The 14731-nt window shown below is 46.8% G+C and overlaps 1 protein-coding gene across 6 annotated transcripts in view; it reads right to left on the reverse strand.

Annotated features, from left to right (window-relative positions):
* Window positions 1–14731, reverse strand: part of PXYLP1 (2-phosphoxylose phosphatase 1) — a 75795-nt gene that overhangs the window by 42997 nt on the left and 18067 nt on the right. For 4 of the 6 annotated variants that reach the window (XM_037843810.1, XM_037843833.1, XM_037843791.1 and 1 more), the window contains one exon: window positions 152–278. In XM_037843810.1, coding sequence (XP_037699738.1) covers window positions 152–230 — 79 coding nt within the window. In that variant the 5' untranslated portion in view covers window positions 231–278. Of the gene's footprint in view, window positions 1–151; window positions 279–1129; window positions 1238–2486; window positions 2564–14731 lie in introns of all 6 variants that reach the window. The other 2 variants (XM_037843800.1, XM_037843826.1) reach the window with 2 other exon arrangements.

The raw sequence follows: 14731 nt of genomic DNA on the forward strand, positions 1-14731 counted from the left end.
GAAGACTCAGTTGTTTTAAACCTCATCATCATTAAAAAGACAAAGGCTTTGGTACCTGCTTGTTTCCTATCCATTAGAGCTTCTATTTCAGAATGAAACTCTCTCCCCTCCCAAGACCCCCCTGCTTCCTGCAACACTCAGTTATACTCACAGAACTGCAGGCTGAGGCTCACGAAGGCCAGCAGGGCAGCCAGGGCCAGCAGTAGCAAGAAGCGATTGCGGAAAAGCATTATTATTTGTTCTATTTGCTCTTCATGGTTTCAAATCACGAACATGCCCTGTGAATAAAGCAAAAGCAATAAACATGTGTTCAGAGGTGGAAAACCAAGTTTGTCAACTCCAAATAATCCAATTAGCACAGTGCCCTGCCAGGGAAGCATGAATCCCCAGCCAGGGAACAAAAGCATTCTCTGATTTGTCTTTGCCCCCCAAAAAAGCTCAATTGAGAATGCTTCCTTCAAACAACTAAATGCAAACCAGTTCCTGAATGCTCCGTCTGTCTGACATCAAGTGCGAATGAGATATTTTGCAGAAGTGGACTTGCCCAAGAAAAAAAGAGGAAAGGAAGTTTATTGAGCACTTACAGTGTGCCAGAGAAGGAGGTCTTTATATTATGAGTCAGCTTGTACTCACCCTGTTATGACCCCGAACTCTTAAATCTTCAAAGTTTTTTGATAAAAACTATTGCCAAGATGATCTTGGTTTCCTTTAATTTTCACTGTGAACCTGAACATCAGTTCCTCCAGGAATGCTGTCAGGGCCAGCCAGGGGTGCGAGAGGATTCGCTTCTGAACTAACGAGGCCCAGCTGCTTCCTGGAGCATCCTCTCATCCTGGGCCACAGGGCCTATTTCAGCTGCACCCAGGGGTCTTCCTGCAGTCCCACCCACCCATTCTGATCCCCACTAACCACATGACAACGGTGCAAAAGGCCTTTTTAGAGTGCTGAATGAGGGCCTCCATGTCCTTCTGTGAAAAGGGAATGGCCGCTGGAGGTTTGACTCCGTCTGTCTTGGATACCAAGTTTATTTCCTGGTTCTCATTAGGGTTTTTTTAATAGGACTTGAAAACCACAGTCTCTTCAGAGAAGGAGCTTAAACTATAGTAAGATTATAAGAGTCATTTCAAACCTGTTTTTAGCAGCAGAATCTTTTCCCCCTCCAAATATAATCTCCTTCCGAGCTCCAGTAGACAAAATAAGATAAAAGTACAGGTGCTGGGGAGAGCATTGCACAATTCTGTGAATATATTAAAAGCCACTGAATGGTATACTCGGGGTGAATTGTATGGTCTGTGAATTATATATCGATAAAGCTATTAAAAAACACAAAAGGACATCTGCTGGGAATGAAGCAGGAGCCAGAACCCTGGAGTCCCCTGCGTCCTACCCCCTCCCCAAAGAAGGAACCCGTCAGACTTTCTACCAAGAGGGACATTTGCTAAAAGACTGATGACAGTACACTTGCACCTCTCAGCTGAGCCTAGCCCCTCACCAGAGCCCCAAGCTGATCTGCAACTCCTCCTGGGGACACCCTGCCCTGCCCATGGTGGGGACCCAAAGCCTCACAAGCTCTCTTGCATTTCTGGCTAAAAAAGACACCATCCTGACTGATCCCCCCATGATTTAACATATTTTGGGACTCCAAATATATGCTCTCTCAATGTGAAATTCAAACTCCACTCAGCTGCCATCTGAGGGTGTTTAAAAGAACATGCACAGCCTCTGAAGGCAGCTCCCCAGAATCTGTACTTGGTGAGGGGGTGGAGGCCAGGGCTTCTGCACTGAACCGTCGAGGAGGCTGAGGATTCAGTAAGAAACAGAATGGGGCCTGCCTGACCAGGCACTGCCAGTGTTTCCTTCAAAGGTAATGAAGAGGGAGAACTCCTGATGCTGATGAATCCCCAACCCCAGGTATAAAGCATTAAGGCCAGTGGTCTGGGCCCCTCATCCTGGGAGTGACCACTGTCCACTCCCTCATACCCTTGACCTGAGTGGGTAGTGGTGGTGGTGGGGTGGTGTTCTCGGCTCATCTGAAGGTTCAATAGTGAACCAAAGGTAAACAACCTAAGACAAATTTAAGTCGCAGTCTCTTTGCCCTCCAGCCTGGAATAGCTCTGTGACTGACCAACCTCCCCAGGGGATGAGTGGGAAGGCAACAACATTCACAGGAACAAAAAAAAGCCCCACTGGGGTGGAATAGCAGCATTCCTTCTGGGCCACCCTCCTGCCCAAGCCGGAAACCCCCGATAGCCTCCTGCCAGACAGACATCCAGCTATTGCTCTGCCCCTCCATGAATCAGGAAGAAGGATCAGTCAGGGTGGTGTCTTCTTCAGCCAGAAATGCCAGAGAGCTTGTAAGGCATGGTGTCCCCAGGAGGAGCTGCAGATCAGCTTGGGGCACTGGCCCTTGACAAAAGATACAGGGGCAGTACCCATTTGAACTTTTAATGGCTCAAAACCATCCCTTTCCTTTGGTTTTCACTTACTGAGCAGTGTGAGCCAGCTGCTATGCGGAGCCCTGGATATCATCTCATTTAGCTCTGCAGGGTAGGTGTGCACATTTCTGAAACATGGACGAGAAAACTGAAACTCGATGGCACAAGGAACCAGGATACAAAATGAGAACTCTGTGCTCCTAAGGTTTTTTTTTAAGTTTTACAGTATTGTCATTACACACACACACACACACACACACACACAGGAGCTGATTCCAGTTGCAAAACGGAATAAGTTAACTCTTGACATGTGACAACTTTTCAGATCCTAGAAGACAGCTGGCAGCCCCCGGATAAACAGCAGCTCCCTTAAATGACATGGGTTTCAGAGGCCTCTTTTCATCTCAGTCATTCCTGATCAGATTTACTCTACTTTATCACTGACCTTCTTATAAGGTGATGCTTTTAATTTGGGAGAGTAAGTGGGAGGTGTGGGTGGAAAGATCATGAAAGGGGAGGACGGGGGTTCAGAGCAAATCTCTCTTTTTTGGGTATTTATTTAACAATAAATACACTGGAGCTTTTCTTAATGTCTTCCTCACCTACTGATTCGCCACCACCTTCTTTTGAGACTAATGCTGTATTTGGAAGGTCTCCTTCTCCTAAATATGAACACCTTCTAGTGCTCCTGACTTGGAGACAGCCTTCAGGATCAATCAGAGTTCTGTTTGTCAGCGGGCTCTGCAGTCCTTGCTGCCTAAAGATGCTCTATCTTGCGGGATCACATCAGCAGATGGTGCAGAAAAAGGGGCAAGGAATTTTGGAGGCAAACTTGAACCTGAACCCCTTAGGAGTTCAGTGATTTTGGCCAAGCTACTTAACTTCTCTGAGGCTCAGTGTCTTCATCTGTAAATTGACAAATGAATCAGGATGTATCAGGACTAAGTTAAATGAGATGGCATATGCATCCCTAGCAAACAGTAGGTATTCAAAGGATAAATGGTTGTTACTAGCTTTATTATCTACTCATCTCTTATCAGTTTATCCTGCTGCTTCTTCCCTTCTCCTGGGAAATGGAGTTTAGAATGGAATTTGTTAACCTGTTTGTTCATTCCTTGGGGTATATGAGTACTGAAATTTCTTGTCCATACCCTTCCTTTAGCAGCTCCAGTTTGAATCCTGTCTCAGGCCATTCCAAGACTTTCTTGGCCTTACACTCCAGGTCTGGGAAGTCACCATGCTGCCCCTGGAAAATCACCCACCCCTGATATCTGAGCCTGAGTGGTTTCTCTTGCTTCATCACCAAAGGAAGGCTCAGACCTGCCTCTGTGTTGCTTGGCATCAACATGTAGAGAAGTGGATCTTTCTGCTGCTGCTGGATCAAGTCTGGCTGTGGGGAAGTGCCCTAGCTCTTGAACCACTTCCTGCTTCCAGCTTCTTGGGAGATTTTCCACCATAGTGGCTGGCGGGTGAGGCCTCTAGATCTGCCAAGTATGTTTCCTATGGTTTTACTTGACATTACTTTATCATACAGAGATGAACCACAGTATGTTTTAGAGTTGGCCTCAGGTAGGCCTTACATGGAAACAATTGATACTTGCTGAGTTAAACCTCAGGGTTTATAGCATAGTAGTCTCCTTGGCTCTGTAGCTTAGTTGATCTAAGCACCTGTCTAGTATAGCATGGTAGATTTGTTGTTAGCACTGTTCCCCAATTTGCTCACGCCCTTTTGTATCTGTGGCCTTGTATAGTTTCCTACCACATGGACTCTGGGCTTAGCCGAGGGGTATTCTTGGGTCAATGGGACAAAAGCAAATGTTTTGTAAGAAGAGGCTTGAAAAATTCTTATGCATTGGGGCCTCTTGGAACTCTGATTCCACCATGTGAAGAAGCCTGAACTAGCCTGCTGGAAGATGAGCGACCTGTGGACCTGCAACAAGCAGTCCCCACTGAGGCTCTCTTCAAACAACCAGCCTGCCAATCACCACCCATGTTAGTGAGGCCATCCCAGACCATCTGGCCCCAGCTGTGGCACCAGCAGACAGACATCATTAAAGTCAACCCAGACCAAAAGACCCACACAGACTATCCACAGAATCACAGCAAATTTAATGGTTGCTGTTGTAAGCGATGAAATTTTGGGTGCTTGATACAAAGCAAAAGTGAATTGATGAAATAGAGAGGAAATGCCTTGCATCTGTACCAGGAAATTCTAAGCCAGGGTCAAGATCTCCATATCCACCTCTACGGGCACCAAAAGAAAGCTCCATCTTGTCAACGTTCTTCTGAGTACTGAGTGCTTTTTGGGAAAGGGGCTGTGCTGGTTTGGAGCTATTACGTACCCCAGAAAAGCCATGTTCTTTTAATCCATTCTTGTGGGGGCAGACCTACTGTGGGTGGGACCTTTTGATTAGGTTGTTTCCATGGAGACGTGACCCAACCCATTGAAGGTGGGTCTTAATCCCCTTGCTGGAGTCTTCTATGAGAGGATAAAAGGCAGATGAAACTCAGAGAGCACAGAGACATTTTGGAGAGACATTTGGAAGCAGCTATTGAAACCAGAACAGGAGAGAAGGACCAGGAGATGTCACCATGTGCCTTCCCATGGAACCCAGATGCCAGCAGCCAGGCTGCAGAGAAGGTATCTTCCTCTTGATGCCTTAATTTGGACATTTTCATGGCCTTAGAACTGTAAATTTGTAACCTAATAAATTCCCATTGAAAAAGCCAATCCATTTTTGGTATATTGCATTCTGGCAGCTTTAGCAAACTGAAACAAGGGCTATATTTAGTTCCAGATTTAAAATACTGAGGATGTGTTAGGTTTAACCAGATGGCTGAGATCGTGTGATGGCCTCACTGCTTTTAGTTTTCAGGCTCCTGACATCTCTGCTTATCTTTGACTTTCCATGTGACACAGAAGCCTCAGTTTGGGAATATACACTGTTTCCCCTTGACACTCTCTGGGTTTCTAAACCTCCCTCCTTCTGACATTCCTTTGGCAGCCACAGCATGTTGGAGTCGATTGCTTCCCCTTGCACGTGGTGTGACATGCACACAGCCTGGGGCAAGGGGGACACGGAGCCCCAGGATAAACATGTCTTCTTCTGGAGCCTATTTCTCTGGAGAAATTTGGAGATGAAGGTCATGCTTTATTTTTAGTTTAAAAAACATGGTGAAATAATGACAGTAGAATTCCCAAATGCACATGGATTGAAGAAGTTTGTGCTTGCAGTTAGAGGCAGGGCCCCAAGGGGTGTGTGTGTGTGTGTGTGTGTGTGTGTGTGTGTGTGTGTGTCCAATGTGGGACCTGGAGTGCCTGGTTCTGCCGCTGGGGGTATTTCTTTACTTGGGATATTCTGTCAGTAGAAGAGACGGAGAAGAAACCTGTTGTGGAAAGGATGGGGCTCTAGGAACCTGAAATCTCTGTCCAATTCCCTGTGCTCCCTCCAGACAACTGACTGACTTTGCCTCTCTGAGGGACTGGGGATAAGAATATGAAAGTGCAGAGTGGCCACGAGGAATAAATATCCCAACAGGCAGAGCCCCTGGCACAGAGTAGGGACGCACATGCTCGGCTCCCCGGGCCTGGAGGAATCACACAGAAGCCCCAGCGCCATCATCTCAACACAAGCCTTGCCCTTTCCCCTGTGCTGCTGCATCTGCCTCTTGCTGTGATTCCTTTTCCAAATCCTGGCCGCCGGCCCCCTCCCTTCTCACTGGCCCCATCCCTGTAAGTCAGGGCGGGCGGCCGCATTTACAGCCATGTCCGCGGCTTCTCCACCACAGTGAGCCCTCCTTGGGGCTGACTCAGCAGCTGTGTTCCTGCCTTCGCCCCAGGTTTGCCAGCCTGGAACATCTGCCTCAGCTTCTACTGGGCCCCACCCCGGAAAGACCAGGATCACCAGCCAACAGGCTCTCTCGGACTCTGTGGCCCAAACTCCAGCCCTGGTTTTTCAGAAACTCTTCAGGTAGGAGATTCATATAGCTACCGGGGAAGTCACACGATCCTTGGGCTCCCTTTCTCATCACCCTCCCACCCCACATTCCCTCCACAGGGCCTCTGCTCACACACCCTGGGGCCTACTGCAGCACCTCCAAATACCCAGTCAGACTCATCCAAGTCGCACGAAGTGACGGCCGGACACTCTGGCCCAGAGCAGAAACTCTGCAGCCCACCCACTCACAGCTCAGAAAATAAAGTCCATGGGAAGATTCACTGCTCCACTAGTAGCGGGGTGGGCTCTGGGTTAACGGCCTACTTAGCATGGCCCCCATACCAATACTCAAACGTCTCATGTCCCGTCACAGTCCATGGAAAAGATGCTCTTGGCTTAATACAGCATCATGACCATATTCAGTTCCTTTAAATACTTCTGTGGAAACAACTGTTATATGTTCCAGACTGAACATATAACAGCCACCAATCATCAGATGTCTACTGGGCACGGCCTTAGACCCACAGTGCTAAACCCACAAGGCAAAAATATCTTAAACTCAGAACTGGAATTATTATTCTGAATTCCTTATGAAACCAGCAAGGAACAAAACAAAACAAATCCCTGCTAACTTAATTCAGTCTTAGAACTGATCTGAGCAGTGAAAAAAACATTTTAGAATATAATTTTGGAAAAAAGTACTATTTAAGAGGCATTTCCCATTATATTAAATACCATTTCTTAATTAAGAGGAAAAAGGAAAACGTCGAAGGCATTTTTACAAGCTATCCTTCTACCACCAGAGACTTCCAAATCTCAAGCCCTGGCCTGTTGTTACCTTGTGAAGAGCTGGAAATGCCACATCTAGTGACAGATTCTGGTCTCAGGGCCCCCTTCAAAGTGTACAGAATTCAGGGTTTTAAACACGACCACGACTGCTTGAACAAAAACATGCATTCAATTATCTTTCATTTGTGCAGTAAAATACCATTACCAGGAATAGAAAGATGGTATTAAAGAAAATATTTTAAATGTATTCTATACTTGGACATTTTTGGTCTGGATCATTTTGGCCTAAGTAAATATAACATTATAATTAAAAAAAACAACCCTCAAGTCCATAATTGTGAGCTAAATATGAACCAAGCAAAGGTAAAAGCTACCTCGTAGCAGTCCTCCCTTTCCAAGGTCACCTCAAAGTGGAGTTTAATTGCAAAATCAAAGATGCTTGGCTAAGAACAAGCCAACCTTGAAGTCTGATGTATGACGGACAGATTCCAGAACCTCCTGGAAACCTCAGGCAGCAGAATAGGCACCAAGGAGGCTGTGGGCTCACAGCAGATACTCCCATCCCAGGGTCTCCGGCTAGTTTGCTGACCCAGTTCTAAAGGGCTGAATCCAAGTCATTCATTCATTCAGTCAGTTCATTCAAAATGATGTGTTTTCTGGGGACTAATGTGTCAGGCACCTTCTAAGTAATAAAGACACAGGATGAGTGACCCTCAGTCTCTGCCATCTTGAAGCCTGTGGCTGAAATGTACTCAGGAAAAATGATATGAGATCTAGGACTGGCTTTAAGACATTCCAGGGGAAAAAGAAGGTTGAGAAGGAATTAATGAAACAAGATTGGCAAGATGTTGGTGATTGTTGAAGCTGGGTGGTGTCTCCTTAAGGGTTCATTATATGACCCTTTCCTTGTATGTCTGAAGTTAAAGGGTCTGTAAAAAGTTTTACAAGGCTGAAAAAGTTTGGAAGAAAAAAAAGGGAAGCTCACGGTCTGGTGAGTGAAGTTGTGAGCCAGCAGACCGTTAGCTCATAGGAGACCAGGGCTGTCAGAGGGAAAGGGGGGAGGCTGCCCAGTCTGGGAGAGGGCTGGGCAGGTTTCCTGGAGGAGGTAATGCTCGAGCTCAATCTTGAAGAGCAGACTGGAGTTGCTGCATTTGTGATTGCATCTTAGGAAACCAGAAGGAACCAGAGCAACTGTACCCATTAAGACTGCACTGACTGTTAACTGTGAGGGGGAGTGGGGTGTCACTGTGGAGCCCTAGAAGGGAGGTTAAGTTAGTCCAGGCACCATCCAACAGCTACACATGTGGTAAGTCTGCCATGCCTGGGGATAGCCAGCTGCTCAGAGACCCCACAGGGGCTCAGCTGGGAGCCTTTACCTGGTCTGGGTCTGCTCCTCCACTGGGTGGGTTTGCCTGAACCCTGGCACCCAAAGGCAGGTGGGCTGCAAAGGTCTCACTGCCTCTACCCAGCTTACCCACTGATCCCAAGGAGTCCCACCCTCAAGGGGCCCAGACAAAGCCGACTGATGTCTGGATTGGAGCATGAGGAGCGTTTGATCCTGGGCTCCATGCCCTCGAGCAGAACCAACTTGAGGGAGAGACCTACTTCATAGGCTGACTCACATTTTGCAGAGCCCGAGTTCTATCACTTCCCAGTACTAGGCCTCCTTTGGGAATACTGGACAGGAAGTAGGCCCACAGGCCACCTGCCCCTCTCAGCAGGCAGCAGCACCTTAAAGGATGTTTAATTCCCATGGGATGTACCTCCCCTTGAACACTTGGCACTTGTCCCATGACCAGCATTCCCAGGGCACTCACCCACCCAGGTGCTCTCTTCCTGAAGAACAGCCTGTCTTCTGGAGTTGTGAGGGGTGGTATAACCCACGGTGTCATCATGCCTAGATCTGACTTGGAGCGGTAGCAGCACCTCTTGAGTAACGGGGAAGCAGCAGGGGGGCTGAGCCAACACTGACATCGCTGCAGAACCCAAAGCAGGCCCTGGACAAAGGGTAGCACCAGGCCCAATGCTCTTCTGCCTTCTGCCCTGCTTTCAGGGCCCATGGTGATCTGGCCACTCCCTGCAAATCCCACCTCATTTCCCAGGCCTCCCCACAACAGGCAGTTAAGACCCTGGGCTCAGGGGTCAGCTGCCTCAGGTCTGGAATCCTCCTCACACCTTACTGAGCCACACTTAACTCATCTGTGAGTGAGAACAATCATGGGGTCCACCTTGTAGGTAGTGAGGGGCTAACTGAGTTGATATGTGCAAAGCACACAGCATAGTAGCTGACTCCTCGTAAGCTCTCAATACATGTTAGCGGCACTTTCTCTTATGGTTTAGTACCCACCATATGTGAGGTGCTTTCCCAGCTTCCTCCATGTCTCTGCTCTCTCTCTTCCCAACTCTGGAAATAGGATGCCCATTCAACCATCCCAGAGAAAGTCAGCATTTGAAGAGGTTTTAACCATCACCTGGTTTAAGTCCCTGGACTGACTTGAAGAGAGGCCAGGCCAGGGACCCTGGCCCCCATGGCTCAAATACCTTCTTCATAATCACAGACGTGGAACTCAGCACTCTACCATTGTTGCATTCTCCCTCTTCGCTGCAGCAGACACACTATGTGGCAGACACTTCAAAGTGCCCCCTGGTATCTATCCTCTCCTTCCTCTCACCAACAGAAACCTCTGGGTTTTAGCTGCCCATCTAGGGGCAATATTTCCCAGATTCCCCTGCAACTAGCCATGGCCATGTGATCAAGTTCTGGCCAAGGACTTGTGATTGGAAGTAATAAGTGCAATTTTGGGTCAAAAGGAGGCTGTCTGCCCTACCCCATTCTGACCTTCCTTCTCCCCCTTCCTATGCTCTGAAACATGGACATGGTGGTAAGTCAGCATTCATGATGCAGGTGGAGAAAACATCCTAGGAGATGACAGAGAAGGACCCTGAGTGGCCCCATGGAGCAAAGCTGTCCATCTCCTTGACCACCTACCAGCTAAGATTTTTGAGGGAGAGAAAAATCAATCTCAAACTTTTTAAAGCCATTGTTACTTAGCTTCTGTTAAAGCAGCGAAACTGATATCCTACCTAGAACTCACCATGTAGCACCAAAGAACATTGATCCTTTTCATGGGAGCTCACTTCTGTGGGGTGTGATGAATCTGCACACACCCCTTCATGATGAACTGCATTAGGCAGAAAGCCTCATCACTGACCCAGCTGAGTGTCCCTGAATGGCTGAACATCACACTCTGATAGGATACAAATGACTCACAGTCATGGTAGCCTTTGTTCTTTTTGAACTTTATTTTTTGTTTTATCTTAGATAATGCATGTATCCATAAAGATGCCCTGGCTGCAGGTGACAGAAAACCCTAACTCATGCAAAGAGTCTCACCAATATTATCACATAACAAGTCACAGGGGTAGGACAGCAGCTCCAGGGTTGGTTAATTTACTGACTCAAAGGCATCACCAAGAAGGCAGGCTCTTTCCCTCTCTGTGCTCGGCCATCCTCTTTGTCCTGCCCCTAGGCTGGCTTCCCTCTGGGTCACAAGAGGGTCGTCACACTCCCAGAATCACACCTACACTTGACAGTGCTCAGAGGCAGAAGGGACAAGACTGCAGATCTCTACTGGAAGCAAGGAAGCCTTTCCCAGAGACATTTCTAGCTAGATGTCCCCTCACATCTCACCAGCAGACTGCGTCAAATGCCCATACCAAACTGATCGCTGGTGCCGAGAATCGATCACAACTATTGGATAAAACCAACTGAGATTCACCTCCTGATGGAGGCCCATGGCAGGGAGGGATGGGGAGAGGTCCAAACAATGTCAGGGTTCTGCTAAGAATGAGGGAGCAAGAGGGTGTCTGCAACAACCAGCAGTTGGAGAAGGTTTGACAACATACACAATTGTTCTAAAAATTTATTCTCAAACTCTGCCATCTGATGACACTCCCAGCATTTTTCAGATCTAGCAATCAAAGCACATACAATCATAATTATATGTTTAAAAAACATCAGTCCTGGTTTGCTCAGGTATAATTCAGCAGTGACAAACGACAGCGCAGCATCCTTCATCCTACTCGCAGTACGTGTTCCGCTAACGAGACCTTTAGTCCACTTTTTATATGTTTTTCAAACAGACATCATGAATTGTTTAGCCATTTTTTCTTTCCAACAAGAATTTGAGGCAGATAATCTACAGATTTAGTATTTTTAAATCCCTGAAATATTAAAGTGTTTTTTTGGCCTCATCTGTGAACTACGCATTTCTACCACGCTCTCCTGTGAGGTTTTCTTCCAGCTCTACAAAGGATAAACTTGTCAAGGAGGCTGATCTTTTCTCAGGGCCAGAACAGACTGAAATAACTAATTCAACAAGGCAGGATTTTCACATTTAGGTACTCTTCAGTTATTTTTTCTGACATTTTGGAAGAAGTCTGTGCTTTATCCAACTTCGCTGCTTTGGTTTTTCCTAAGGTTTTGAAGTCACTACATCTGAAATTGGCATTCTGATTTTAGAATGTCGAGAGCAACTATAAGTACCCCAACAAAAAAAAGGAGAGGAAGCAGTTGGCATGATTTATTCCCCACAAAGCCAGTTTAAAAATATAGCTGATTCTTTTTATTTTATTTTGCAAGCAAACTGTGTCAATTAAAAGTTTCTTAAAATGTCAAGGAAAGCACAAGAGAATTAAACAGGCAGGGCCGTAAAACTGGAAATGCAAGTGGCGCACAATGAAGGCTCCAGTGATAAAAAGTCAAATTTGTAAAGGCAAAAAAACTTTACAGGGTCCTGAGAATCACAGACTGCCAAGGCCACTTAAGTGTTTTGACACCTGCATTTCTGTGTTAACAACACTATGCAAAAATGGGACTTTGTTCTGGATGGATGCATGGATGGCAGCACCCATACACGCATGTCACTGAAAAGGTGTTTTGCCCTTTGAGACTTCATTCCAGCTGGGAGCTCAGCCACCCACAGAGCTTTGGCAAACCCTGTGCTCACCTGTACCGTCCTGAGGCTCGATCATGATGGGGCGTGGGGTGCAGGAGGGACTCTGTTAGATCATTATCGCTGCCGGGACTGGTGGGCAGGAACTCCATGCCCTTAAAATATATTTTAGAAAACAGCTGTACCTTAGTGGGAGGTTGGCAGCATTGGGACAGAGAGAGCCCTCCTGCTGAGGAAGTGGTCAAGCATAAGTAGCCACTTTCCAGGGAAGTGGTGGAGCCCTCCATTGCTGGGCTCTGGATTCTCTGATCCAGATCCAAAATGAGCCCTCGAAACTATTGTTTTTTTTTTGTTTTTTTTTTTTTTGGCCCCTTTGAACTTAAAAGTGACAGGTAGAGCAAAAACCACAGAGCTAAGAACGCTGTCACAAACATCACAGACATTTAGCTTGGGAAGGAATCTGAATTGTTATCTAGTCCCAGCTCCTTTGCATTAGCGGAATACAACTGATACGACCCCCTGCCTGGAGCATCTGGCAACCCCAGACCTGCCCATGGGGGTTGCAGGCTCCCCTTCCTGCCAGACCGGAGGGACTGGGGGGATCCCAGCAGGGGAAGGGCAATTCCTTCACCCCAGTTGTCAAACAGCCCCACCCCCACCCCCTGGACTGTCCTTCTCCCTCCATCCCTGATGGTTCTGGCCTCCCCAAACTGCTTTTGATGTTCTGATTCCTCTTGTTGAAGCAGAACAAGTCTCCACCAGGCACCGCAGTTTTGGAGGGGGGCTGTATTTTTTTTTAACGACACCCCCTACTTCCCATCTGTTCCCCCCCACTTCCCATGCTGCCAACATCTAACCACAATACTGACTCTGTGTTTGTCTGTTTATTCCTGTGTATAAATGGAATGTTGTGGAGATGAACCCTCCCTGTGCCCACCAGTCCCCTTCCCCCTTTCCCCTCGTCCTGGCCACTCAGGTGGAAGCAGGACTAGTAAGGAACCCTCAATTAAAAACAAACAAAGTCAACAATAAGAAAAAAAAAAAAAAAAAAACTGATACGAGCTCCAAAATTTTGATTTGGTTTAGGGTGAGATTGTAATGAAACCACAGGCCTCAAGTTCAACGGTATCTAATGAGAACCTTGGGGGAAGAAACTATTGACACAAGTGCTTTTGAGAATGCAAAGCACCGGGATAGCTATGACACCTGTTAACACACCAGTTTCCACAAATGTAAGTGAAATAAGCAAGTACTTCTGTTGTATTAACATTGTAAAATTGTTTCTACGCTGAGTTTCTAAGCATGTCCACTAAAAAGGGCAAAGAGCTACCCTGTAATATTTAGACATTTGTATTAATAGTCATCTTCCAAGGTCTGTTGAGTTATTACTTGGGCGCTATTGTGTATATTACAGGAAATCACGGTGGTTAGACTGTGTTGTCATAGACTGTGATAGTTAAGTTATGGTGGTGAACTCTGTTGGTTACGGAAGGTTGACTCTGCTCATGAACCTTGTGATAATTAACCACAGACTTCCATCTCACTGATCTTGTTATGACTGATTCAATCAGGATATCAATCTATGCTTCCTCTCCTTAAGCTAGCAATATCTCACAAAGCGTTCTTTTGTAAGAAAAATTAAAATCATTCTAATAGTCTAATTTTAAGTAATTTTATAGTTTAATTTTAAGTTTTAATTTTAAAATATAATGAAAGTGTATTTGCTCTTATTAAAGATCATTCTGTATTTCTTAAAAAAAAAAAAAAAGTAAAGCATACTTGTACTTATTAAAAAAAATACATAATGTAAAATCTTACTCCTCCAAGAAGGACCATCCTCTATAATATTCCTGGCAGGTGACTCTTGGGATGGAGACCAAACCTGCCCATGGCCTATAAGGCCCCACCTGCCAGTCCAGTTGCAAGCCCTCACACTATGGTCCCCCAGCCACCTGGCCATCTATCAGCCCACAGAAGAGCTCTTCTTTGGAGGGACTTGGAATCTGGGTCCATGCTCATCCCTCTGCACAACCCAGCTGGGCAGGTGCCTGGGATGCCAGCCCACCAGGGGCACCAACCCACCTCAAGAAATAACCTGAGAGAAAGAAGACTGTGCCTCTCTGGAGCTACTTTGGGCAGGGGAGGGAAGAGAGATCCCAAGGCGCATGCTGGATCAACCCCATAAGACCATGAGACTGTCTTCTCAGGAGGACTCTGGTGAGCTGAGGTGAGTAGGTAACTCTGAAGTCAAGGATGAAGTGCTCAGGAGAGCATAGGGCAAGAGGGCAGTAGTTTTAAAGCGCATCCACAAATTCTGTTGTATCTCCCACCAAGAGTAGGTTCCAGGTCCCCTGAGCAGGCCTCTGGGGACCACCTTGATGAATGGAATGAAATGGAAGTGACACTGCATGGCCTGTGAGGTCAGGTCAGAAAAGTCTACACACAGATTCCACCTGGGTCACTCTCTCTTGGGACACCTGCTTTGGAGCCCAGAGCCTCCATGCAAGAAGTCAGGCTACCCTGAAGCCACCATGTGGGAGAAACCAAGTAAGAAGCAACAAGGAGGCAGAGGTGCCCATAAGCCCCTCTGTTCTAGTCTGCAGCCCAGGCACCA

Source organism: Choloepus didactylus, chromosome 1, assembly GCF_015220235.1.
Source record: "Choloepus didactylus isolate mChoDid1 chromosome 1, mChoDid1.pri, whole genome shotgun sequence".
NCBI lineage: Eukaryota > Metazoa > Chordata > Mammalia > Pilosa > Megalonychidae > Choloepus > Choloepus didactylus.